This window comes from Plecotus auritus (genome assembly GCF_963455305.1).
Source record: "Plecotus auritus genome assembly, chromosome: 6".
In the NCBI taxonomy this organism is placed as follows: Eukaryota; Metazoa; Chordata; class Mammalia; order Chiroptera; family Vespertilionidae; genus Plecotus; species Plecotus auritus.
In genome coordinates this window covers 29,671,630-29,697,230 of record NC_137773.1, presented here as the reverse complement: position 1 = coordinate 29,697,230, position 25,601 = coordinate 29,671,630, and the positions used below count along the sequence as shown (strand labels likewise).

The 25,601-nt window shown below is 42.0% G+C and overlaps 3 protein-coding genes across 3 annotated transcripts in view; all 3 read left to right on the top strand.

Annotated features, from left to right (window-relative positions):
• LOC308250372 (protocadherin gamma-C4) overlaps positions 1–25,601 on the top strand; it is a gene marked incomplete at its 5' end in the record, with an annotated part of 563,663 nt that overhangs the window by 269,031 nt on the left and 269,031 nt on the right. The gene's annotated exons all lie outside the window — the stretch shown is intronic.
• LOC308250379 (protocadherin beta-6-like) lies at positions 4,464–7,063 on the top strand (the record flags this gene model as incomplete). Its single annotated transcript, XM_080672953.1, is given in 2 exon segments — positions 4,464–7,008; positions 7,010–7,063. Coding segments are annotated over 2 exon segments (2,385 nt in total). The 5' UTR covers positions 4,464–4,677.
• On the top strand, positions 12,088–25,307 carry LOC308250558 (uncharacterized protein; the record flags this gene model as incomplete). Its single annotated transcript, XM_080673264.1, has 5 exons — positions 12,088–14,643; positions 14,773–14,875; positions 15,109–15,174; positions 17,884–17,893; positions 22,871–25,307. Exons 1-5 carry the CDS (start codon positions 12,259–12,261, stop codon positions 25,305–25,307), a joined length of 5,001 nt encoding a protein of 1,666 aa, XP_080529390.1. The 5' UTR covers positions 12,088–12,258.

Genomic DNA, 25,601 nt, shown 5'->3' with positions numbered 1-25,601 from the left:
GTAGACCTACCATAAAAGAATGGATAAAGGAAGTTCTCCAAAGAGATAGAAATCCATTTTAATATGGAACATTAGCTCAGCTAGAGAGGCTCAGTTGGTTAAGGTTCATCCTGTGCACCCTGGTGCATCCTGTGCATACCTGGGTTGCGGGTTCTGTCCAGGGTACTTATGGGAGGCAACCAATCAATGTTTCTCTCTCTCCTTCTTTATTCCTCTCTCTCTAAAGTCAATAAAAAAATATATTAAAAATAAAATGAAACATCAGGAAAAAAGAAAAAACACAGTAAACAAAAATATGGGTAAATGAAATAGGCTTTCCTTTTCCTCTTGGGTTTTCTAAATTATGTTTGATGGTTGAATCCAAAATTGTAACACTGTCTGATATAGTTCTAAATGTAGGTAGAAGAAATATTTAATTATATATTATAAAAGTTGTAAAGGGAGATAAATTTTCCACCCTTCTCATGAACTGGTAAAATGACAACACCAGTAAACTGTGATGAGTTATGTATGGAGCAAGCACTATAAAAACTACACAAAGTGAAACACTGAAAACCACTATAGAGAAATCAAAACAGAATTCAAAAAATTATTCTAATAACCCATAAGAAAGCAGGGAAAAAAGGAAAGAGAGAATAAAAAAAAAAAACCCCAGAGAGAACAAATAGAAAACAAAGAATAAAATGGCAAACTGAATCTCTAACATCAGTAGTTACATTAAAGGTACATGGTTTGAACACACCAATTAAAACAAAAAGATGGACAACATGGGTTTTAAAAAATGATCAACTATATGCTGCCTACAGGAAACTTCACTTCAAATATAATGATATAGGCAGATTGAAAGTAATAAGGTGGAAAATATATTCCACAAATATAAAAAATTTAAGTAAGAGTGGCCATATTAATGTCACAAAGTAGATGTCAGAGCAAGGAAAGTGGCCAGACACAGAGTGGGACATTATATAATGATAAAAGAAGGAGACATAGCAGTCCTTAATATGCATACACCGAACAACAGAGTTGCAAAATATGTGAAGCTAAAACTGATAGAACTTAAAGGAGAATTGGACAGATCAACAATTAAAGTTGGAGACTTCAATACTCTCTCTCAACAAATGATAGAACTAGACAGAAAAATCGGAAAGGATACAGAAGAACTCAACAACACGGGATATAATCTATATTTCTAGAACATGTATCCAATGCCAAAATACACATTCTTTTCAAGTGCTCACATAATATATACAAGATAGAACATATAAACAAGGCCAAAACACAAACTTAAACCAATTTTAAATAATTGAAATCATACGGTGTGTGTTATCCAACCATAATGGCATCAAACTAAAAATCAGTAACAAAAATAATAATAGGAAAAAATTCAAATACTTGGAAACTAAACAACACACTTCTAACTAACCCAGGAATCAAGACAAAGTCTCCAGTGAAATAAAAATACTTTGAACTGAATTGGAAATGAAAAGACAACATAACAAAATTTACAAGATACAGCTAAAGCAATGCAGAGAGGGAAATTTATAGTACTAAATGCATCTATTCAAAAAGAGGAGAAGTCTCAAACCAATCATGTAAGCTCTCACTTCAAGAATATAGAAAAGGAAGAGGAAAATAAACCAACAGAAACAGCAGGAAGGAAATTAATGAAAATAATAGAAGAAATCAATGACATTCAAAAATAATAATGAAGAACATCAATGAAATAAAAAGCTGGTTCTTTGAAAAAATCAACAAAATTGACAAACATCTAGCAAAACTGACAAAAGTCTTCCTTCCCAACCATTTCAGACTTCAGAAGGATTTGATAATCCTTCATATATTCAAAACTTTCCGAAGCATGTCTCCCATTGAAAGGTTTCTTTAAGCCAAAACCGGTTTGGCTCAGTGGATGGATAGAGCATCAGCCTGTGGACTGAAAGGTCCCAGGTTCCATTCGCACACGTAACTTGGTTGCGGGCACATCCCCAGTAGGAGGTGTGCAAGAGGCAGCTGATCGATGTTTCTAACTCTATCTCTCTTCCTTCCTCTCTGTAAAAAATCAATAAAATATATTTTTTTAAAAAGAAAGGTTTCTTTAAGGAAATATTTCTATATTTTCTCTGAATTATTGTTTTTCCTGCATATAACTAAATTAAAAAAGATTTTTAAAAGATTCAATTCATCCTTGAAAGTTAGCCTTTATATTTCACTTTAAATAAACTTGAAGAATTTTTCAGTGTTTGATGGAATGAAAGGAAAGCAAATATATGGAGCATAAAAATGGAAATCAGCCCTAACCGGTTTGGCTCAGTGGATAGAGCGTTGGCCTGCGGACTGAAGAGTCCCAGGTTCGATTCCTTGGTTGTGGGCACATCTACAGTAGGGAGTGTGCAAGAGGCAGCTGAATCGATGTTTCTCTCTCACAGATGTTTCTAACTCTATCCCTCTCCTTTCCCCTCTGTAAAAAATCAATAAAATATATATTTTTAAAAGGAAATCAACTTGATTAGTTATGTAATAACTATAAGCTAAATAAAATTATGTTTAATATATTTTACAATGTTTCATTGGTTAAAGTACTATTCAATGCACTGGTAATCAGCTGAATTAATCTTGAAACTTTTTGTCACTTCACATTAGCATATGTGAGCATAAAAAGCATGGGGCATGGTGCTTTTTTACATTGTTTGTCTTCCATCTTGTATCCAGAAGAGACCAAGTTTTGCCACCTAATTATTAAAAGTAAGCTGGGAAGTATGTTTAAGATTATTCCCGATGAATGCTGAAAGTGTCCTACATCTTGAAAGAGGTGTGGGTTGTATGGATGGGTCCATTTGTTAAAATGCTACCATTAAGATTAGTGCATTTCAATTTGTGTGACTATTACCTTAAGAAAAGAACTATGCAAAAGTAAACATTGAGTGGGAGGCTAAGAGTGGAGGGAAATGTATAAATGAAAAAGGCAATATGTTGTGAAGCTGGGTGATATGTAGATGGAAGTTTATGATTGTTTACAGTTGTTGGCTTACTTCATCAGTTTATTTTGTTATTGATATCCTCAGGGAAGTCTATTCTCAGTAACATTTACCAAGTGAACCATGGATGCTGGTCACAGTGATCCTATTTTATCCTTCTAGGTAGAAACGGATGCTTTTCAACTATGAAGTTATTTAATCTGCACAGAGTTTAGATTTTATTTAGCTTTATTTATTTTACCTAGGGGTGAAATATTTTGAAAAATATCATTTTAAATCTCCCGTCATTTTGGCTCTCACCTGAAGTGGATTTTGCTGGAACTCAATTGATTTCACCTCTCAATAAATATGAAATCAATCTGAAATGAATTATATTTGGTGTATTTGTATTCTTATATGTGTACTGACCCATTTAATGCATTTTTAGGATATTTAGAGATACATTTTCCTAAACTGGTGAGATATGAATGGATATAGCCAGGATGAATTATTATTATTGATTTCCGATGTTTCAACTCAAATGTTATTCGCCTTTCACACTACCTTAGTTGGTCTATAATTAAAGGATCTAGTATCATTCTTGTTGTGAGAGGATGGTAGAAGTGAGTCTTGAATATTTGTTTTCTGCATTGCATTATGTTCTCACAACAGGGTAATATATTTGGATTTTGATTAATTAATTAATATAGGAGGAGACCTTGATTTAAAAAGTTACAGTAAAATGAACAAGTCTAATAAAATCATGACCAAACTCTACCCACACAAAAATAAAGGGGAATCCTAAAATGCTTACTTATGACAAATACTTGATGGCTCCTAGTTCCTCTTTGAAATAGTTTAATTGATAAGATATTTCCAGCATAAGTATTCCTTGGCCTCAGTTTTCCTCCCACTAGTCTGATTGTTCCCTTTACTGGGCAGGTGTAACCACAAAACAAAGTAAGCCTGTTGTTCGTGCCACTTTGTAAGTCATGTTATTGAGAGAAATGATTGCTTATTTTACCATCAGTGTTGCTAACCAACTTTTCACTTTTGCTGATGTTTTTGTTGGGACCATTGCACAGTGTATTTCTTGTGTTCACAAATTACATTGTTCATCAGAGATAAGGTGCACTGCTAAAGAATAAAAGTTGATCACAAGAAATTTACATTACTGGAGGGAGTAATTCTCAATTAAACCTTAGTGTGCGTGAAAATCACTTGAGAAAAACTGAAGTGCAGATTTCCATGAGCACCAACAGAGAATTTGATTCAAGATTCGGAGAGGAGCCCAGAATTAACTTGGGGGGGGGCCTTAGACTCCCAGGTAATTCTTTGTGCAGGTGGTCCACACACTTCTGTTTGAGAAACATCGACTTGAACTAAAAGTCTTTGTAATGCTCAGATTTTGGAAATTGTGTTGAGCGGCAAGCACCTCATGAAGTTATTCATTTGAACGCGTGGTGGCAGTACAGGCTAAGAGACTAAATCTAAGCTCTGCAGGTCCGGTGGACGCCATTTCACGGAGAAACCCAAGAAAAAATACAGAACACATTTAAGCTAAAGCCAAAATAGATGTATTCCGGAAGGCAGTCATCGCCAGAGACGTTAAAAGAACGAATTTGAAACTCTTTAGCAAAGACATTTTGGAGGGTCCACGGTGGCTGTGGTGATTGGGAGTGAAAAAGGGATTTTTCCTCTGAAATCAAGCATAACAATAGAAATGGCGCAAACAAAAGCACATCGCAAGAAAAGGCAAGTGGTAACTTTCATTATATTGGTGCTTTTGTGGGAGGTGGGTTCAGAATCGATACAATATTCTGTATTGGAGGAGACAGAGAGTGGCACATTTGTGGCCAACTTGACAAAGGACCTGGGACTCGGGAGAGGAGAGCTGGCTGCGCGGGGGGCACGGGTTGTTTTCAAGGGGAACAGACAGCATTTGCAGCTTGACCCACAGACCTATGATTTGCTACTAAGTGAAAAATTGGACCGGGAGGAGCTGTGCGGCGCCACTGAGCCGTGTTTGCTACCCTTCCAGGTGTTACTGGAAAATCCCTTGCAGTTTTTCCAGGCTGCCTTGCAAGTGGGAGATATAAATGACCACGCCCCGGAGTTCCCGGCCAGGGATATGCTCCTAAAAATATCAGAAATCACTACGCCAGGAAAGGTATTTCCTTTGAAAATGGCACAGGATTTAGACGTGGGTAGCAACAGCCTTCAGAGCTACACAATCAGCTCCAATTCTCATTTTCACATTCTCACTCGCAATCGCAGCGACGGCAGGAAGTTCCCGGAGCTAGTGCTGGACAAAGCGCTGGACCGTGAGGAGCAGCCTGAGCTCAGGCTGACCCTCACCGCGCTGGATGGGGGGTCTCCGCCCCGGTCAGGGACCATAGAGATTCAGATCTGGGTCTTGGACAGCAATGACAACGCCCCAGAGTTTGTTCAGGAACTCTATGAGGCGCAAGTCCCTGAAAACAACCCCCTGGGCTCTCTGGTTATCACTGTTTCAGCGAGAGATTTAGATGCAGGATCCTTTGGAGAGGTATCTTATGCCCTACTTCAAACCGACGACGTTGATCAACCCTTCGAAATAAACGCAATCACAGGCGAAATTCGACTGAGAAAGACATTGGATTTTGAAGAATTTCAATCTTATCACGTGGATGTTGAGGCCACAGATGGCGGGGGACTTTCAGGAAAATGTTCCATAGTCATCAAGGTTCTGGACGTGAATGACAATGCCCCTGAATTGGCCATGTCGTCACTCAGCAGCCCCATCCCTGAAAACCTGCCAGAGACGATAGTGGCAGTTTTCAGTGTATCGGATGCAGATTCTGGACATAACCAACAGGTTATTTGTTCTATAGATGATAATCTCCCCTTTCTTCTAAGACCGTCAGTGGAGAATTTCTACACCTTGGTAACAGAGAGAGCGCTGGACAGAGAGAACCAGGCCGAGTACAATATCACCATCACCGTCACCGACATGGGGACCCCCAGGCTGAAAACCCAGCACAACATAACCCTGCTGGTCTCCGACGTCAACGACAACGCCCCCGCCTTCACCCAAACCTCCTACACCCTGTTCCTCCGCGAGAACAACAGCCCCGCCCTGCACATCGGCAGCGTCAGCGCCACAGACAGAGACGCGGGCGCCAACGCCCAGGTCGCCTACTCGCTGCTGCCGCCCCACGACCCGCAGCTGCCCCTGGCCTCGCTGGTGTCCATCAACGCGGACAACGGCCACCTGTTCGCCCTGAGGGCGCTGGACTTCGAGGCCCTGCGGGCGTTCGAGTTCCGCGTGGGCGCCACCGACCGCGGGTCGCCCGCGCTGAGCAGCCAGGCGCTGGTGCGCGTGCAGGTGCTGGACGCCAACGACAACGCGCCCTTCGTGCTGTACCCGCTGCAGAACGGCTCCGCGCCCTGCACCGAGCTGGTGCCCAGGGCGGCCGAGCCGGGCTACCTGGTGAGCAAGGTGGTGGCGGTGGACGCAGACTCGGGCCAGAACGCCTGGCTGTCGTACCAGCTGCTGCGGGCCACGGAGCCCGGGCTGTTCGGCGTGTGGGCGCACAATGGCGAGGTGCGCACGGCGCGGCTGCTGAGCGAGCGCGACGCGGCCAAGCACAGGCTGGTGGTGCTGGTCAAGGACAATGGCGAGCCCGCGCTGTCTGCCAGCGTCACGCTGCACGTGCTGCTGGTGGATGGCTTCTCGCAGCCCTACCTGCCGCTGCCCGAAGCGGCGGCCGAGCAGGCGCAGGCCGACCCGCTGACGGTCTACCTGGTGATCGCGTTGGCGTCGGTGTCGTCGCTGTTCCTGTTCTCGGTGCTGGCGTTCATCGCGGTGCGGCTGTGCAGGCGGAGCAGGGCGGCCTGGGTGGGTGGCTGCTCGGTGCCTGAGGGCCACCTTCCTGGCCACCTGGTGGACGTCAGCGGTACTGGGACCCTGTCCCAGAGCTACCAGTATGAGGTGTGTCTGATGGGAGGCACAGGGACCAGCGAGTTCAAGTTCCTGAAGCCGATTCTCCCCAATTTCCCTCCTCAAGAAACTTGGGAAGGAAATGAAGGAAAACCCTACTTTTCGGAATAGCTCCCCATTCAGTTAAGTATTGAATGATTCTGCTAAACCCTTCTTAATAAGTTTGAAAGTCTTTTAACTTAAAGTTACATGCTATTGATGGTCCCTTTTTAATTAATTTACTACTGTTCCTTAGGGTAAAATTAAAAGAAATTCAGATATTGCATATACACAGCATTTTTCGTACATCACGCTTAGTAGTTTTTAAATCATATTTGACAATATTGAATAAAAAGTAAATTTGTACTTGCATAATTTAAAATTTTTGAAATTCAATCATCTATCTCTTTTTACAAAAATTATATTCCAACGTCCTTAAGTATGATTCTATTTCTAACTGTTGGTGACAACTGTATCACTATTGCTATGTAGAGAAAAATTTTAAATGTTTGTTATTTAATCTGCCAGTGTAAGTCTGATTTAGGGGTAACACCTGCAGTGTGATTAAATAAAGATATACACTAAAGATGGCTAAATAATAAGATAGCCAGTCATATTTATGTATATTTCAGTAACCATAATAGTCAATACATATTTTCTGTGAATATAGACGTTACAAAACTGTCATCACATTAAATTATAGTTTGTGAGCTTCATGTAAGAATAGGATGATCTTTTTAAAACACCGGGTCAATTATAGATGCTTAACAAATATTTTCTGAATGTTAACATTCCTATAGTGAATTTAAAAAATAATCTTCAAGCCCTAACCGGTTTGGCTCAGTGGATGGAGTGTAGGCCTGCAGACTGAAGGGTCCCAGGTTCAATTCCGGTCAGGGCATGTACCTGGGTTGCGGGCACATCCCCAGTAGGAGGTGTGCAGGAGGCAGCTGATCGATGTTTCTCTCTCATTGATGTTTCTGGCTATCTATCCCTCCCCTTTCCTCTCTGCAAAAAATCAATAAAATATATTTTTAAAAATAAAAAATAATTTTCAAGGGATACAGAAATGCTAATATTCTTTTTTTTAAATAAATCTTTATTGTTCAGATTACAGGTGTTCCTCTTTTTCCCCCCCATAGCTCCCCTCCACCTGATTCCCCACCCCACCCCATGCCCTTACCCCGCCCCCCCCACCACTGTCTTCATCCATAGGAGTAAGATTTTTGTCCAATCTCTTCCCGCACCCCTCACACCCCCTTCCCCCTGAGAATTGTCAGTCCACTCCCTTTCTATGTCCCTGATTCTATTATATTCACCAGTCCATTCTGTTCTTCGGATTTTTTATTCACTTGATTTTTAGATTCACTTGTTGGTAGGTATGTATTTGATGTCATTTTGTTGTTCATAATTTTTATCTTTACCTTTTTCTTCTTCCTCTTCTTAAAGAATACCCTTCAGCATTTCATGTAATCCGGGTTTGGTGGTGATGAACTCCTTTAGCTTTTTCTTGTCTGTGAAGCTCTTTATCTGACCTTCAACTCTGAATGATAGCTTTGCTGGGTAGAGTAATCTTGGTTGTAGGTTCTTGCTGTTCATCACTTTGAATATTTCTTGCCACTCCCTTCTGGCCTGCATAGTTTCTGCCGAGAAATCAGCTGACAGTCGTATGGGTGCTCCCTTGTAGGTAACTAACCATTTTTCTCTTGCTGCTTTCAAGATTCTCTCTTTGTCTTTTGCCCTTGGCATTTTAATTATGATGTGTCTTGGTGTGGTCCTCTTTGGATTCCTCTTGTATGGCGTTCTGTGCGCTTCTTGAACTTGTAAGTCTATTTCTTTCACCAGGTAGGGAAAGTTTTCTGTCATTATTTCTTCTAATAGGTTTTCAATATTTTGCTCTCTCTCTTCTTCTGGCACCCCAAAAATTCGGATGTTGGTATGCTTAAAGTTGTCCCAGAGGCTCCTTACACTACCTTCATATTTTTGGATTTTTTCTTTTTGTTTTTCTGGTTGGGTGTTTTTTGTTTCCTCATATTTCAGATCTTTGGTTTGATTCTTGGGGTACATTGATCTACAGTTGAGTTTCTGTATATTCTTTATTTCAGACAGTGTATGCTTAATTTCTGACTGGTCCTTTTCCATTTTTTTTTTGGCATTCTCATTAAGATCCTTAAAGGTCTCACTAAGTTCCTCAGCGGTTTTTAGAAGATTCTTGAGTAACCTTACAAATGTGGTTCTGAACTCCATGTCATCCAGTAGTTTGCTTTCCTCCATTTCTTTCATTCGTGACATGTTTCGTTGTCTCCACATTTTGCTGCTTCCTTGTGTTGATGGAGTGGCTTTGTGTGGTAGGTGACCTATAGGGGCCAGTAGCTCAGCCTCCCCAATCACCTGAGGTGGACGCCTTTGGTACACCCCTTTGTGGGCTGAGTGCAAAGTCTTGGTGTAGTTAAGCCTTGATTGCTGTTGGTACACTGGGAGGAATTGACCTCCAGGCCAACTGGTTGTGAGGACCCGCTGTGTCTATAATGGAAGAACTGCTGCGCTGGAGACACGCTTACGGTGCAGGACTTGTTTCAGTGGGGCTTTGGTGCTCACTGAGTCTGCCTCTTGAATGTGTCACTTATGGATGTGAGGAGTTGAAATCTGGTATTTCACACTGACCACTAGGTACACTGGCTTCTGGATCTCCAATGGGGTGCAGGTCAGCTACTGTCTGAGGCTACCCAGCAGGCGCTACAGCGAGAACTACAGTTTTCTCCTCTTTGCTTGGGGTTTGGAGGTTTTGGAGTTGTCTGACCCGGGTTGCAAGTTTGCTAGGTTAAGCTGCGAAAGGGCAGGCCATTCATATGCTAAAGCCACTGCTTGGAGCTTGGGTGGGTTTGTAGGTTGTGCAGGGCGGGGTCTCAGGGGTCACTAGGCTAGGGTGTGGCAAACAGCGATGGCTGCCAGTTAGCCAGCTCTGCGTCTTCGACAGCGACCCCGCATCCCTCGCCCCAGCACAGTAAACAATTATTCCTGCGCCCAGCCCTGCAAGCAAGCCTCCCTCACTTTCCAACCCCATGGCAGACAGTCCAGCTTCTTCCCATTGGAGTTTGGGTCCCCCCTGTCTCCCCAGAAACTGGAGTTCGGAGTAATCGGGAGCTTGTCTCCCTCGGGGTTGAAAAAAGCAGCGCTCCCAGTCGCCTGTCACCAGCCCGATTGGCGCGCCTCCGTACCTCAGCTTTTCAGTGCTTGTGCACCCCTCAATGCTCTTTTCTCTTTCCTTCTAGTTGTAGAACTTCCACTCAGCCAGCTTTCCCGTGGTTCTGGGTGATAGACGTTTTGTCTTTTAGTTGTAGTTTTGAAATTGTTGTGCGAGGCAGCAGTTTAGGTGTTCACCTACGCCGCCATCTTGGATCCTCTCTCTAATATTCTTTCTACTATAGTACCCTTGCCAATAAGTGAAATTATTCAATATCACTCTTTTACTTTTTCTCTAATAGAAAACATCCTCCATTAACCCAAAACTCTATTACAGAACATAAAATGCTTGAGAGTACATTTTATCTCCTTGTCTTTATCCAGCTATTTGGAAGTTGTAAGGTATTATATTGTTTAGTAAAATCCAAATTGTATTTTTCAAACTCCTCCTCCTAGTTTCTTAAACTTCTATATATGTGATACCTGCTAAGAACTACATAAGTTATTAGTGCCAGTTTATTGGAGAATGTCAATTTTTCCCTTCCTGTTCTGCATATGCATTATTTATAGTTATTAACCATAAAAATCATTTACTTTCATAGTTTAACTATATTTGGTCTTATTTGTGTTGGTTATATTTTATGAAAAATTCCTCTCTACTTTCCATCAAAGTTAGGCAATTTACACTAAATTGACAAGTGAGTGAATGTTTTATTTTTTAAAAAATATTTTATTGATTTCAGAGAGGAAGGGAGAGGGAGAAAGAGACAGAAACATCAGTGATGAGAGAGAATCATTGATCAGCTGTCTCCTGCATGCCCCACACTTGGGATCAAGCCCCAAAACAGAGCCTGAAACCCTGGGCATGTGCTCTGACAGGAATTGAACTATGACCCCCTGGTTCATAGGTCTACACTCAACCACTGAGCCACAGCAACTGGGCAGAATATTTTATTTTTTATCCTTAATTACAATGGAAGTGGGTGTAACTAAATTATGTTTGGCTGTGTTTTTTATCCAAATAAGTGAACTGCCATGGCTCTTATGTCATGGATGATTACCAATTGATTCAATGAGGGTAGGGAACACTTACTGTTTTGTATTCCCATATATTTACCTTCTCCTTGGAATAGCATTCTTCCTTGGGGGAAGCTGCTTCTTTTGACATTCTCACTCCAACTCCCATGGCTTTAGTTGATGCAGTGGTGTTTTTCAATAGCCCTCTCTCTATTGTCCCTGGGGATGGTCTCTTATCAAAGCTGACAGGTCAAACCCCTTCCCTGGAAAGCATATCTTTGACTCCATTGACGTTATGCCTTCTTCATGTTGCCTGTACTCATAGCTTATATTGACTTCTAATAAAATAAATGGCCATTTTCTCTGAACGTTACTGGGCTGTGCACACAATGAGTTTATGAAGGAAAAAAATTCTCAAAGGCTGTGTAGCCCAGAGACTGACAATACATCATTTTCCTCCCCAGGAGATACAGGTACATCTCCATTTGTTTGGGAGTAGAAACTGGATTTAAAAATTCATAACTTCCAACACAATAGAACAAATTAGTATTTTAGTAATAGAATGTAAGCTCCTCAAGAGCAAGAATTTTTGTGTTTACTGTTTCACCTCCAGAAGCTAGAAAATTTTCTGCACAGTGAAATACTTATTGAATGACTAAATGAATTTGTCTTCAGCCGAGCTTTGAATCATGAAATTGTACCTTTATAAAGAAGATGAATATAGATAAATAGGTATTACTTTGCTCTCACAACTACTGCTAGCTATCTGAACAAGACTGCGTAATAGGTGAGGGGGAAAGGAGTACGCAAAAAGGCATTCAGCGCCTTTTTGCTCTTACATTGTGCTTTGAAATGAAAACTACCTGAAGTTGTAAAACAGAACGCTGGGTGGCGCTGCAGGATAAGAGTAAAAACCTCTCCGCGACTCCAGGACTACGTAGAGCCGTAAAGCCGTCCGCGACAGCTTGCAAAGGAAACATTTTACAGTACCGGGGATAGAGGGTTTCAGAGAGGCCACTGTCCCCATCCCCACGTCAGTCAATGTTAGGAACTGACTCAAGATTATTAAACTAAGATTGCAGAGTTGGCTGCAAGGCAATCATTTTGTGATTTAATACTGGATCTTTTGGACAAGGAGGAAGGATGGAGACGCCGCTACCCAGAGCGCCCCGGAAAAGGCAAGTGACCGCCATTATTATTCTATTACTATTGTGGGAGGCGGGCGGTGCGACCATTAACTATTCCGTTCTAGAAGAAAGGGAGAGCGGCTCTTTTGTGGGCAACCTCGCAAAAGATCTGGGTCTGGGCTTAGGAGAGCTGGTCGCGCGTGGCGCCCGGATTCTATCCAAAGGGAACAAACAGTATCTGCAGCTCGAGCAGAAGAGTGGGTATTTGCTCCTCCAAGAAAAATTGGACCGGGAAGAGGTGTGTGGTGACACGGATCCATGCATACTGCATTTCCAGGTGTTACTGAAAAACCCGCTGCAGTTTATTCAAGGGGAACTACAGCTCCGCGATGTAAATGACCATGCCCCAGAATTCTTGGAGCAGGAAATCCTCTTGAAAATCCCGGAAAGCAGCCACCCTGGGACTGCAATTCCTTTGAAGACAGCTCAGGATTTAGACGTGGGCAGCAACACCGTCCGGAACTACACAATCAGCACCAACCCTCATTTCCACCTTCTCACTCGCAGTCACAGCGATGGCAGGAGGTACCCCGAACTGGTGCTGGACAAAACTCTGGACCGTGAAGAGCAGTCAGAGCTCAGGTTAACCCTCACGGCGCTGGATGGTGGGTCGCCGCCCAGGACTGGGACTTCCCAGGTTGTTATTGCAGTCCTGGACATAAATGACAACGCCCCTGAGTTTGCTCAGCTGCTCTATGAGGTGCAGGTCTCAGAGAACAGCCCTGTAGGCTCCCTTGTCATCACTGTCTCCGCCAGAGATTTAGATGCCGGGACCCATGGCGAGCTCTCCTACTCGTTTTTCCAATCTTCAAGTCAAGCCATTCAGGTGTTTGAAATAAACGCAGTCACGGGAGAACTTCGGTTAAAAAGAATGTTGGATTTTGAGGAAATTCGGTCTTACCGTATGGAAATTGAGGCCTCAGACGGTGGAGGCCTTTCTGGAAAATGCACCGTCGCCATAGAAGTGATGGATATAAATGACAACGCCCCGGAACTGACCATGTCCTTGCTCATCAGTGATATCCCAGAAAACACCCCAGACACTGTGGTAGCTGTTTTTGGGATTTCAGATCCAGACTCTGGAGAAAATGGCAAAATGAATTGTTTCATTCAAGACCATCTCCCCTTCCTACTGAAACTTACTGTAGAAAATTTCTACACCTTGGTAACAGAAGGAGCGCTGGACAGAGAGAGCCAGGCCGAGTACAACATCACCATCACCGTCACCGACATGGGGACCCCCAGGCTGAAAACCCAGCACAACATAACCCTGCTGGTCTCCGACGTCAACGACAACGCCCCCGCCTTCACCCAAACCTCCTACACCCTGTTCCTCCGCGAGAACAACAGCCCCGCCCTGCACATCGGCAGCGTCAGCGCCACAGACAGAGACGCGGGCGCCAACGCCCAGGTCACCTACTCGCTGCTGCCGCCCCACGACCCGCAGCTGCCCCTGGCCTCGCTGGTGTCCATCAACGCGGACAACGGCCACCTGTTCGCCCTGAGGGCGCTGGACTTCGAGGCCCTGCGGGCGTTCGAGTTCCGCGTGGGCGCCACCGACCGCGGGTCGCCCGCGCTGAGCAGCCAGGCGCTGGTGCGCGTGCAGGTGCTGGACGCCAACGACAACGCGCCCTTCGTGCTGTACCCGCTGCAGAACGGCTCCGCGCCCTGCACCGAGCTGGTGCCCAGGGCGGCCGAGCCGGGCTACCTGGTGAGCAAGGTGGTGGCGGTGGACGCAGACTCGGGCCAGAACGCCTGGCTGTCGTACCAGCTGCTGCGGGCCACGGAGCCCGGGCTGTTCGGCGTGTGGGCGCACAATGGCGAGGTGCGCACGGCGCGGCTGCTGAGCGAGCGCGACGCGGCCAAGCACAGGCTGGTGGTGCTGGTCAAGGACAATGGCGAGCCCGCGCTGTCTGCCAGCGTCACGCTGCACGTGCTGCTGGTGGATGGCTTCTCGCAGCCCTACCTGCCGCTGCCCGAAGCGGCGGCCGAGCAGGCGCAGGCCGACCCGCTGACGGTCTACCTGGTGATCGCGTTGGCGTCGGTGTCGTCGCTGTTCCTGTTCTCGGTGCTGGCGTTCATCGCGGTGCGGCTGTGCAGGCGGAGCAGGGCGGCCTGGGTGGGTGGCTGCTCGGTGCCTGAGGGCCACTTTCCGGGCCACCTGGTGGACGTCAGCGGTACTGGGACCCTGTCCCAGAGCTACCAGTATGAGGTGTGTCTGAAGGGGGGCTCTGGATCAAATGAATTCAAATTTTTGAAGCCGATTATCCCTAACCTCCTGCCCCAAGTCACTAATGAAGAAATAGAGGAAAATGTCACCTTCCAGAATAACTTCGGATTCAATTAGGAATCTCATCATGATGCACTGTCTTTTGTAACATCTTTAGTTTCTCCAGGTACAGAGTTTGAGAGCGTCATGGACAAAAATCCTAACTTTAAGTATATCCTGGATTTCCCTTTTGGATTTCAGTGGTATGGGGACCAGTATGAGGTGTGTTTGAATGGAAGCTTAGGAGCCAGCGAGTTCACCTTCCTCAGAACAACTGTCCTCAAGTTTGTGGGTGAAGGGGCTGGTAGGGACACCGAGGAAAACTCTAACTTTAGAAATAATTTTGAGTTCAATCAGGAATCTTATCTTGACAAGACCTGATAAATGATAATATACATTTGGGTATTTCCCAACTCTTGCATTCACAGAAAGGCTTACATATTCACATATTCATAATTATTGCCATGTTTATAGTGATTGCAACCTGTTGAAGTATTTCACATTCTGAACCTCTAGGTGTTTTTGTTGTTTTGTCAGGTTTTTCCCCTCACATGTTGCATGTTCCTACACTAGCAGAGCAATGGCGTTTCTCGGGATTTCGGGGTAAGATTTTTGGAAGTTACAAATGTTTTCAGATTCCTGATATTTTAGCTTGTTCATTGATATATTGTTATGATTAAGAGAATTGTGTTTAATGATTATCATCAGCATGAGTCTAAGTATTGTAAATGATGGCTTTCAGTTTTAAAAATAATTTTCATTTATGCAAAAATTACTGTGACCTCGTGAATTATTTGGTTCCTGTAATGTTGTTTCAAAAACACTGCTGTAGTTTTTCACATGAACTAATATTTTAGCTGGATGTTTTCTAAGTTGAATATTTTCTTTCAAAATTGATAGCAGTTAAGTTAGACCACCTGCTATAATTTTAAAGGATTCAATTCCTGTTAAATAGAAAAAAGCAGAAAAATATTGGTAGACTTATGATTACCTTTTCATAATAAATGATTTGAGTATGTAAATGATTCTCATTCTTTCAATATACAGTCACATGATTCAAATATATTCAATAAGAAGAAAGCAAATTAACATCATTATTCCAGCACTTAGAAGAAGTTATTAATATTAAGTCAACATCATTCTAAAAATATTTCTATGATATAATATGTTAATAGATGGAAACAATGTTGTAAATTGGACCTATAATGTATGGCTAGCTTTATAATGAAAACTACCAGATTTTATTTGCATATAATGAGACTATAGAACTCATTTTATGAAACTATAGAACTTGCTTGAGCTTAATTAAATAATCCCTATAAGATTAAAAACAGTATTATTATATTAACATAATTTAACCGCCTGCTTTAAAATGAGCAAGTCAAACCTTATACTTTTACCCTCTTCTCCCCACCTTACTTTATACTTATTATATATATGCATATCACATATATAATGTATACTAAAAGGATAATTCTCATAATTGTTTAGACATTTTATGCTTTAGACATTTAATTTGTTATATGGTGCTACAAACTTTTCAATATTATTCAGGTCTGTACAGATGTAACAACTTTTGAAGCATGTTACTGTGTTTCCATATTTACTTCCATATTTCTAAATAATATGCTTATAAAATGCTTTCATTCAAATTTTAGTTTTAGATATTATCCATTTACTTTTCTTTAGGGGCACATGCACACACACACATACTTGCACATTTTTCTACCCCTTCCTCTCTCATAGCAATATTATATAAAATTCTGTTTTAATAGTGTTTATATAATTATGACTATGGAAATATCACTTACAATTGAACCTCATGATGTATTGAGATTTTGTTTCTTTTTTTTTACCTCAAGTAAATAATTGCCTCTTTTTCACTTTACTTTTCTATGTACAGGTTTTTAACTTACCCCTATACTTTCTAAAGTCTAAAACTCCTCATTGTATTTATTAAACTCATCACGAAATCTCTCAGTTCCATTATTTTTTCTTGGAGCCATCCTGGAGCTATTCAAACTCCTGCTGAATTGTGTATTATTTGCTCTGTAGACCTGTTGTATAGCTGGCAGTTTGGAACTCACTTTATTCATTCATCATTCTGGGAATTTCTTTTGTCTTTCTCCTGAATTTAATTTCATTTCCTGGACTTTATGTCTTCCTCCTTTTTGGTTTACTGCCTTGAGTTCTAAGGAATATTTGGTAATACATTTATTAAGTTTTTGAACATGTGAAAATTTCAGATGTTAGAAAATCATTTTTTTAATTTTGTTTGGTATAGAATTTTAAGTTAGGAATTATTTGCTGCTAGTATTTTGAAGGCATTTCTTGACTTGTCTCCCTGCCGTTTACTTTTCTCCCATTTGTTTTGTCTTTATAGGTCCATTTATTTTAAATCTTTGCTCTCTATTGCTTAGATGAGGTTTCAGGAGGGAACGGAGATAAATTGGTGTGCTCAAACAGGAGTGAAATGCAGTCTTCACTGTTATTTTATCCCAGCTTTCCCAGACCTCAGTCATTTCTATTTTTTCATCCTTTGGTTTGCTGTATTTCATCAGATATAGTAGTTCTTTAAAGAAGAGACAGAGAGAGAGAGAGAGAGAGAGAGAGAGAGAGAGAGAGAGAGAGAGAGAGAGATGAGGGAGGAGACTGGTTGCCTTCCATACACTCCCCTATCAGAGGATCCCCTATCAGAGGACAGAACCCAGGGCAACCTGGGTATGTGCCCTGACCCAGAATCAAACCCGCCACCTTTTGGTGTATGGGGCATGCTCCAACGAACTGAGTCACACCAGCAGGTGCTATATATCTTAAATTCTCACATACTTGAGACGTACAAGTTTTCTGGGCATAAAATTTTTCAGTCAACTTTCTTTTCCTCATAGATTTGTTGACATCAAATATTACATTATTCATTTCATCATAGTTTCTCTGTATTTTTCTATAAGTGGGCTACATTTCATTCTTAAGTAGTTGTTTTCAATAAGCTCTCATGAATGCTAATGAGATGTTTTATGATTTTTTCCCCCATTTGCTGCACTGTTTTCTTTATATTTGACCAACATCTTGGCTAGGTATAAAATTATTGAGCCATAATTTCTTTCCTTCAGAACCTGGTAGAGATTTCCATTGTATTCTAGTATTAAATGTTGATGAGGATTAAGTTTGAAGCCTATTTTCATTACCTATAGGTTACTTACTTTCTATTTTTAAACTTCATTGTCTTTCTCAGGTTATGTCTTGATTTTGATAATTTTGTAACCCTTTTTTCCTGGAACTCAGTGTACCCTTTCAATCTGTTTCACATAGGTATTTTCAAGTACGTCATTTGTTTATTTATATCTAGTCTGTATAACTGGTTTCTAAATCTGATATTTCCAATATGTGAAGTTTGTGTGGGTCAATTTTTGCTGCACTGTTTCTGATTCTTCTTATTCATGTTTTCTTTTGTGACTTATATGGTTGATTACCCTTAAATATTTATTTGTAGGGTCTCCTCAAAGCCTAGGTTGTATGGTCCAGATTTTCAGTAGTTTCAGCCAGAATTCTAGAAACACTATCAGTAGGGGACCACCACAAGCCAAATTTATGGTTTAAGGTTCCTTGAAACTCAATTTATGAATATTCAAAATACAAACGCACACGATGACCAAACCTAGGCACAATTTCCCAGGCATGGTTTCTTTTCTTTTTCTTCTGCTCTACTTAACACCAGAGATCCTTATATATAATTCCCTGGAGTTGGAGGGAGGGGTCAGGTTTAGATTTGTTGGTGTTATACTGGTTTTATATTGTTGATGTAGCTCTGTGGGGCCCTTTAAAATGGGAAGGGTCTTCCCATAATATGCTGCACCTTTGGTTAGCCTTGAGCCTTGATTTATATTTCTTTAACCCCAAATAGCTTCAGGTCAAAGCTCAAGGGCAAATATTTTCAAAAGCTCTGTGGGCTTATAATAAGTTTTGTTATCCTGACACGCTGTTTATCCTATATTATAGGCTTTCATAAAAAATTGGGCACCCTCACCAAGTGGTTCAGTTGGTTGGAGAATCATCCCATACACCAAAAAGGTTGTGGGTTTGATTCATGGCACATACCTGGAATTCTGGTGATCCACGTGAGGATCAGGGTGCATATGGGAGTTTTGCACCTCTCTCTCTCTCTCTCTCTCTCTCTCTCTCTCTCTCTCTCTCTCTCAGATCAACAAACATATCCTTGGGTGAAAATTTTTTAAAGTTTTAAAAGGAAGTAGGAATAGATACAGATACCATACATGCTTGGGAAGCATCATTGGTTCAAAGGGTCTTGTCCCAGCAAATGAATTTATTACTTTATTGCTTTGAGGGCTAAGCTTTCAGTAAAAAAGAACTCTTTTGGCTATAAAACACACCACCAATATGAAGAAATAAAATCATATGCTCTGCTAATAACCAATTAAATCAATTTATTTGACCCTATCTGTTTCTAATGGCAATGGTAGCTACAGGTGTGATCTGAGTGGGTATGATATATACTACCAATTTTACTCAAATGTATGTCTCCTCCCCTTATTTATTACTAATATACCTCCAATGTTTTAGCTGCCCATGTGGATATGTGTGTTATAGATTATATTTCCCAACCACTGTTGTGACTGGGAGTGGTCTTGTAACTAAGTTACAGCCAGAGAGAGATACTAAGCCCTAGTGCCATGGAATACTTCATGAAAGTAGTCTTTAAAAAGGAAGGTGCAGTCTTTTCTTTCTCCTATTTGTTAGTCTGAATAGAAATGTAATGGCTGGATATTAGACAGCTATCTTGGAATATGAGGTGAAGGCCATGTCCTGAAGATGGTAAAGCAACAAGATGGAACAAGGCTGGGTCCCAGATATCATGGAGCGCAATTCAGCCACTAGTGTTTTTTTTATGAGAGAAAAATAAAATTCTATTTTGTGTAAGCTATTGTTGTTATGGGCTTGTCTATAGCTTCAGGCTAAAATTATTTAGAATATATTTATATATAGAAATTACATAGAATGTAATTCTAGCTGATATAGTAAGCTTTTAATAAAGTGATATTTAAGCAAATAACCAAAGAATGAATAGAGAAATTGTGAGACTTACATGCATATTTTAGAAATAAAGGTTTATTGAGAACAGGCAAAGCAAACAACTAAAGATTTAAGAATAAACTACCCCCTATTAATAACAGGTGAAAAAAGAAGTTATTGCATCTAAGAAATGAGTACAGAAAGAGGTCCCTTGGAAAGTATGAATGTAATAAATGGAAGTTTTAATAGAAGGGCTTGAAGACAGAATTAAGAAAATATCCCAGGTAATATTGCAAAAGTATTTAAAAATATCAAACAGGAGAGAGAAAAAAAAGAAATTAGAGACCATAGCAGAGGTCCAACATCTGAATTGTAGTAATTAAAAAAAAAAAAAGCAGAAGAATTTCAATGAAGTAATTCAAGAAAATGTCTAAGAGCTGGAGGAAATTAATTTCCTAGTTGAAAGAGTTTACCAATTTTCCTGTACAATGGATGAAATAAGCTCAAACCAAGACACATCAGTGTTAAATTTAAAATGCTTTGGACAATGACAACATACTACAACAAGAAATAAAAATACAGGACACATATAGAAGATATAAAATACAATTCACTTTCGACTTCTTAACAAACACATTGATTTAAGGGGCTCATTGACAAAATATTTTTAAATTATGAAAATTATTTCCAACCTAAAACTCTATAATCAGTCAAACTTCAAATCAAGTTTGAGGGTAAAGTTAAAATAATTTAATACACTTAAGTTCACAACATAATTTAACTCTCATCTACCATTCTCTGGAAACTGCTGGAAGATATTAAAATGAAAGGGTAATCTAAGAGAGAGGAAGTCTGAAGAAATAGAAAGAAGAAGATCGAAAACAGAATAGAGGTGAAATGAATCTCTAGGTGATGTTGAAGGATGATCCCAAGATGACAGTTGTGTATCAAATACAGACTAGTCCAGGTTGGAGCTGTATGAGAGAAGCATTTTGAAGGATATCATCATCAAGTCCCCTGGCACATATTAACTGGATGAAACTACTGGATGATGTGATCTATTAAAGCTACCAAACAACCAGCCAACCAAACAAAAAAGACTTAGAAAAAGGAGATCCAACCAGAATAAAAGGCAAAGAAAAATTCCAAGAATGATAACAAAGGGAAATCCCAGAGTGATAGTTGTGCAGCAGATGTAGATACCACCCACCCAATTTAAGGGAAAATCGATATATTGGGAGATATTGGAATGACCATGTGCAAAATTGTACTGAGAGGCAGTTAGAAGTGTGGGAAGAATGCATTATATATATGAAGAAAGCCAAGTAAATGAAAAAGCAAAGCAATTGTTAACCTCAAGAAAAAAGTGAGGAAAAAATATAATTAAAACACAACAATGCTCTTATAATGATATTGAGAGTGAAAGAAAATATTAAAGTTCCTTGAAAGTGTAGAAGAGCTAAAACAGAATCCAACATAATAGAGTCAACTGATAATGTCTAAAATGAATTAATCAAAATATAGCAGAATACAGATTAGTAGGACAAGAAATAACTAAAAGAGTTAAAATTGGCTGCCTATTGGAAACAGAACTAGGAAAGTGAAGAGAAAAGGGGCATAAAACTATTGTATTTTATTATAAGCCTCTTAGTACTATTAGATTTTTGAACCAAGGTTATGTAGTATTTTGAAGAAGTGAGTTTTAAAAGATAAGTAAAATAGATACCTTGCAACTCTCCCTATGAATAAAAAGGAGATAAAATACTAAACATTATTAATAAGAATAGGGATATATCTAAAGATAAATAATATAATGAAGGCATAATAAATTTAAGTGGTTTTTAAATGAATGGTTTTTAAAATAAGATACAGATTACTTTCAAAGAAAACAAAGCCTGTATAGAGTAACAACCAAAGTAAAATGGAAGAGTCAGACTTACCATGAGTGAACGCACCAAACCCAGCCCATTCAAGGGCAAGTTGTAATTACGCTTGTAGAAGCAGATGGTATGAATATAAAATCTAATCTGTTGCAAAAAAAGGGAGGGAAATCTTCCATACCCATTCTACGAGGCTGGATATTTTAACACCAAAACCACAGATGTTAAACACACACTCATGCATACACAGAACAACATGGGCCAGAAAAATCCTAAAACACTGTTGACACATCAAATTCATCTTTGCCCCAAAGCAATAATACATCATGGATAACTGTCTTTATATCAAGAACTCGAGAGAATTAAAAAGCTAAAGAATAAAGGTACAATTTCAACACATGTCAAATATTACTTTAAAATGTGAAAGCATAAAGAAAAAAGAAAATTTTCTTGATTGAAAAAGGAGCATTTACCCCAGGTAGAGATCAGCCATCATAGCTAAATTTGAAATAATAGGAGCACTTTCACAAAAGTAAGAATGAACTACTTGCTATTGTTAATTTGAAGAGTATTCATTGCATACCTTTGGAGATGCTGGCTATTGAAATTATATGTGAACAATAATTTATATTATTACTTACAGTGTATGAAGGGTGAATGTTGGGGTACAGAATGTGTTCCAGAAAATATCCCGGGTAAAGAGTGAAGACCTTGAAACCAAAAAGGATTACTGAATTCACACACACACACACACACACACACACACACACACAAATAAAAACCTGGAAAAAAGGCCTGTTATTCTGCAGCATGAACAGCATCACTGTTAAGCAGTTAACAAATAAAGATTGACTTTTTGATGAATTCTTCATTTTCGTATATAATCTTTACTATCAGTTTTAAAAGCAGGAGAAGGTTTTTTTAGGATCTACTCCTGATGAGAATTCAGAGTTTAATTTCATGCCCCCAGATTAAGGAAAACAACATTTATTTTTTCCCTATGAATTCAGATTATAAGAGGGGAGGACGATTTAGCACTTACTAGCATTACCGTGACCATTTGAGGAAAAAGATGGAATGAAACAGCAAAAACCCTGGGGAACATACTCCTGCTGGTCTTTTAATCCGCCATCTTTTTGTTCTATTCTTGAAAACGGGAATAACGTCCACAAAACGCAAGGTGGCGCTGCTGGCTAAAAAGAGACAGAGGGAAAATACTCGCATACAGGATGTTGCAGATTCCATTGTTAATAGAAAATCTGGCCAGTCAGAAAGGTAGAGGAAAGGACACCGTAGTGACAGGAGTTGGGGGAAGTGGGGATCCCTCCCCACAAGCATTGCTTTTAGAAGCTCATTTCTAAGGATTCCGTTGCTGCCATTTCTGAAAGCTGCTTGGGGCTGAGTGACAGTGGCTTTGAAAGACTGATGAAAAGAATGGCGGTCGGAGTGGAGCGTGAGGTGCAGAAAAGGCAAGTCCTACTTCTTTGTGTGTTTCTGGGAGTGTCTTGGGCTGGTGCTGAACCGCTTCGGTATTTTGTGGCGGAGGAAACCGAGAGAGGCACCTTTCTGGCCAACCTAGCAAACGACCTGGGGTTGGGGGTGGGGGAACTTTCAGCTCGGGGATCTAGGATCGTTTCAGATCAGAATATGCAATTTTTACTACTCAATCCGCTTACTGGTGATTTACTTCTAAATGAGAAATTAGACCGAGAGGAACTGTGCGGCTCCACAGAGCCCTGCGCGCTTCCTTTCCAGTTGTTACTGGAAAAGCCTTTGCAGATTTTCCGTGCTGAGCTATGGGTCAGAGACATCAACGATCACTCTCCAGTGTTTCTAGATAGAGAGATTCCTTTGAAAATATTAGAAAGCACCACCCCAGGGGCGGCATTTCTCCTAGAAAGGGCGCAGGATTCAGATGTTGGAACCAACAACTTGAGAAACTACACCATCAGCGCCAATGCCTATTTCCATGTTAATGTGCATGATAATGGAGAGGGGACTATCTATCCGGAATTAGTACTGGACCAAGTGCTAGATCGAGAGGAGGTGCCTGAGCTCAGTTTAACCCTCACCGCCTTGGATGGCGGCTCTCCGCCCAAATCCGGGACCGCCCTCGTGCGCATCCAGGTTGTGGACATAAATGACAACGTCCCTGAGTTTGTACAGTCGCTCTACAAGGTGCAGGTGCCAGAGAACAGCCCTGTTGGCTCCCTGGTTGTCTCCGTATCAGCTAGAGATTTAGACGCCGGAAGTAATGGGGAAATAGTCTATGCATTTTTTTATGCCACTGAAAGAATTCTCAAAACGTTTCAAATCAATTCAATGTCGGGCAATCTTCATCTTAAAGCCGAATTAAACTATGAGGAAATGCAAACTTACACACTAACTATTCAGGCCAAGGATGGTGGAGGGCTTTCTGGAAAATGTACCGTGGTGGTCCAAGTAACCGATATCAATGATAACCCCCCGGAACTACTCATGTCATCACTTACAAGCTCAATTGCAGAAAACTCAGCCGAGACTATTGTGGCTGTTTTTAGGATTAGAGACAAAGATTCAGGTAACAATGCAAAGATGGTGTGCTCCATCCAAGATGATCTCCCCTTCGTCCTGAAGCCATCAGTAGAAAATTTCTACACCTTGGTAACAGAGAGACCGCTGGACAGAGAGAACCAGGCCGAGTACAATATCACCATCACCGTCACCGACATGGGGACCCCCAGGCTGAAAACTCAGCACAACATAACCCTGCTGGTCTCCGACGTCAACGACAACGCCCCCGCCTTCACCCAAACCTCCTACACCCTGTTCCTCCGCGAGAACAACAGCCCCGCCCTGCACATCGGCAGCGTCAGCGCCACAGACAGAGACGCGGGCGCCAACGCCCAGGTCACCTACTCGCTGCTGCCGCCCCACGACCCGCAGCTGCCCCTGGCCTCGCTGGTGTCCATCAACGCGGACAACGGCCACCTGTTCGCCCTGAGGGCGCTGGACTTCGAGGCCCTGCGGGCGTTCGAGTTCCGCGTGGGCGCCACCGACCGCGGGTCGCCCGCGCTGAGCAGCCAGGCGCTGGTGCGCGTGCAGGTGCTGGACGCCAACGACAACGCGCCCTTCGTGCTGTACCCGCTGCAGAACGGCTCCGCGCCCTGCACCGAGCTGGTGCCCAGGGCGGCCGAGCCGGGCTACCTGGTGAGCAAGGTGGTGGCGGTGGACGCAGACTCGGGCCAGAACGCCTGGCTGTCGTACCAGCTGCTGCGGGCCACGGAGCCCGGGCTGTTCGGCGTGTGGGCGCACAATGGCGAGGTGCGCACGGCGCGGCTGCTGAGCGAGCGCGACGCGGCCAAGCACAGGCTGGTGGTGCTGGTCAAGGACAATGGCGAGCCCGCGCTGTCTGCCAGCGTCACGCTGCACGTGCTGCTGGTGGATGGCTTCTCGCAGCCCTACCTGCCGCTGCCCGAAGCGGCGGCCGAGCAGGCGCAGGCCGACCCGCTGACGGTCTACCTGGTGATCGCGCTGGCGTCGGTGTCGTCGCTGTTCCTGTTCTCGGTGCTGGCGTTCATCGCGGTGCGGCTGTGCAGGCGGAGCAGGGCGGCCTGGGTGGGTGGCTGCTCGGTGCCTGAGGGCCACTTTCCGGGCCACCTGGTGGACGTCACAGGCACTGGGACCCTGTCCCAGAGCTACCAGTATGAGGTGTGTCTGAGGGGAGGCTCAGGGACCGCTAGCGAGTTTAATTTCCTGAAGCCCATTATTTCTAATCTGCAGTCCCAGGGCACAGGGAGGGAAGTGGAAGAATATCCTGCATTTCGAAATGATTTGGGTTTCTGATAAAGAATGGAGAATAAATGCGAGTGTTGTGTCTGTGACTACATTCCTAAGAAATGTATCATGTGTTACTTGCGGAAGAGTGCTTTCACATTATTTCAAGCATTTTTAAAACCACAGAATAAGTCTCATTACACAGAAAAGGACCCAGCTTTAGCTCTAAGAACCCTTCCCAAAGCATGGAATTGATGTGTCTATTTGATCTCTAACAGTTACGCATTGTGTGTAGTCTATCCTATCTAATAAAGAGGGACTATGCTAATTGACCATCGCTCCATCACAAAGATGGCTACACCC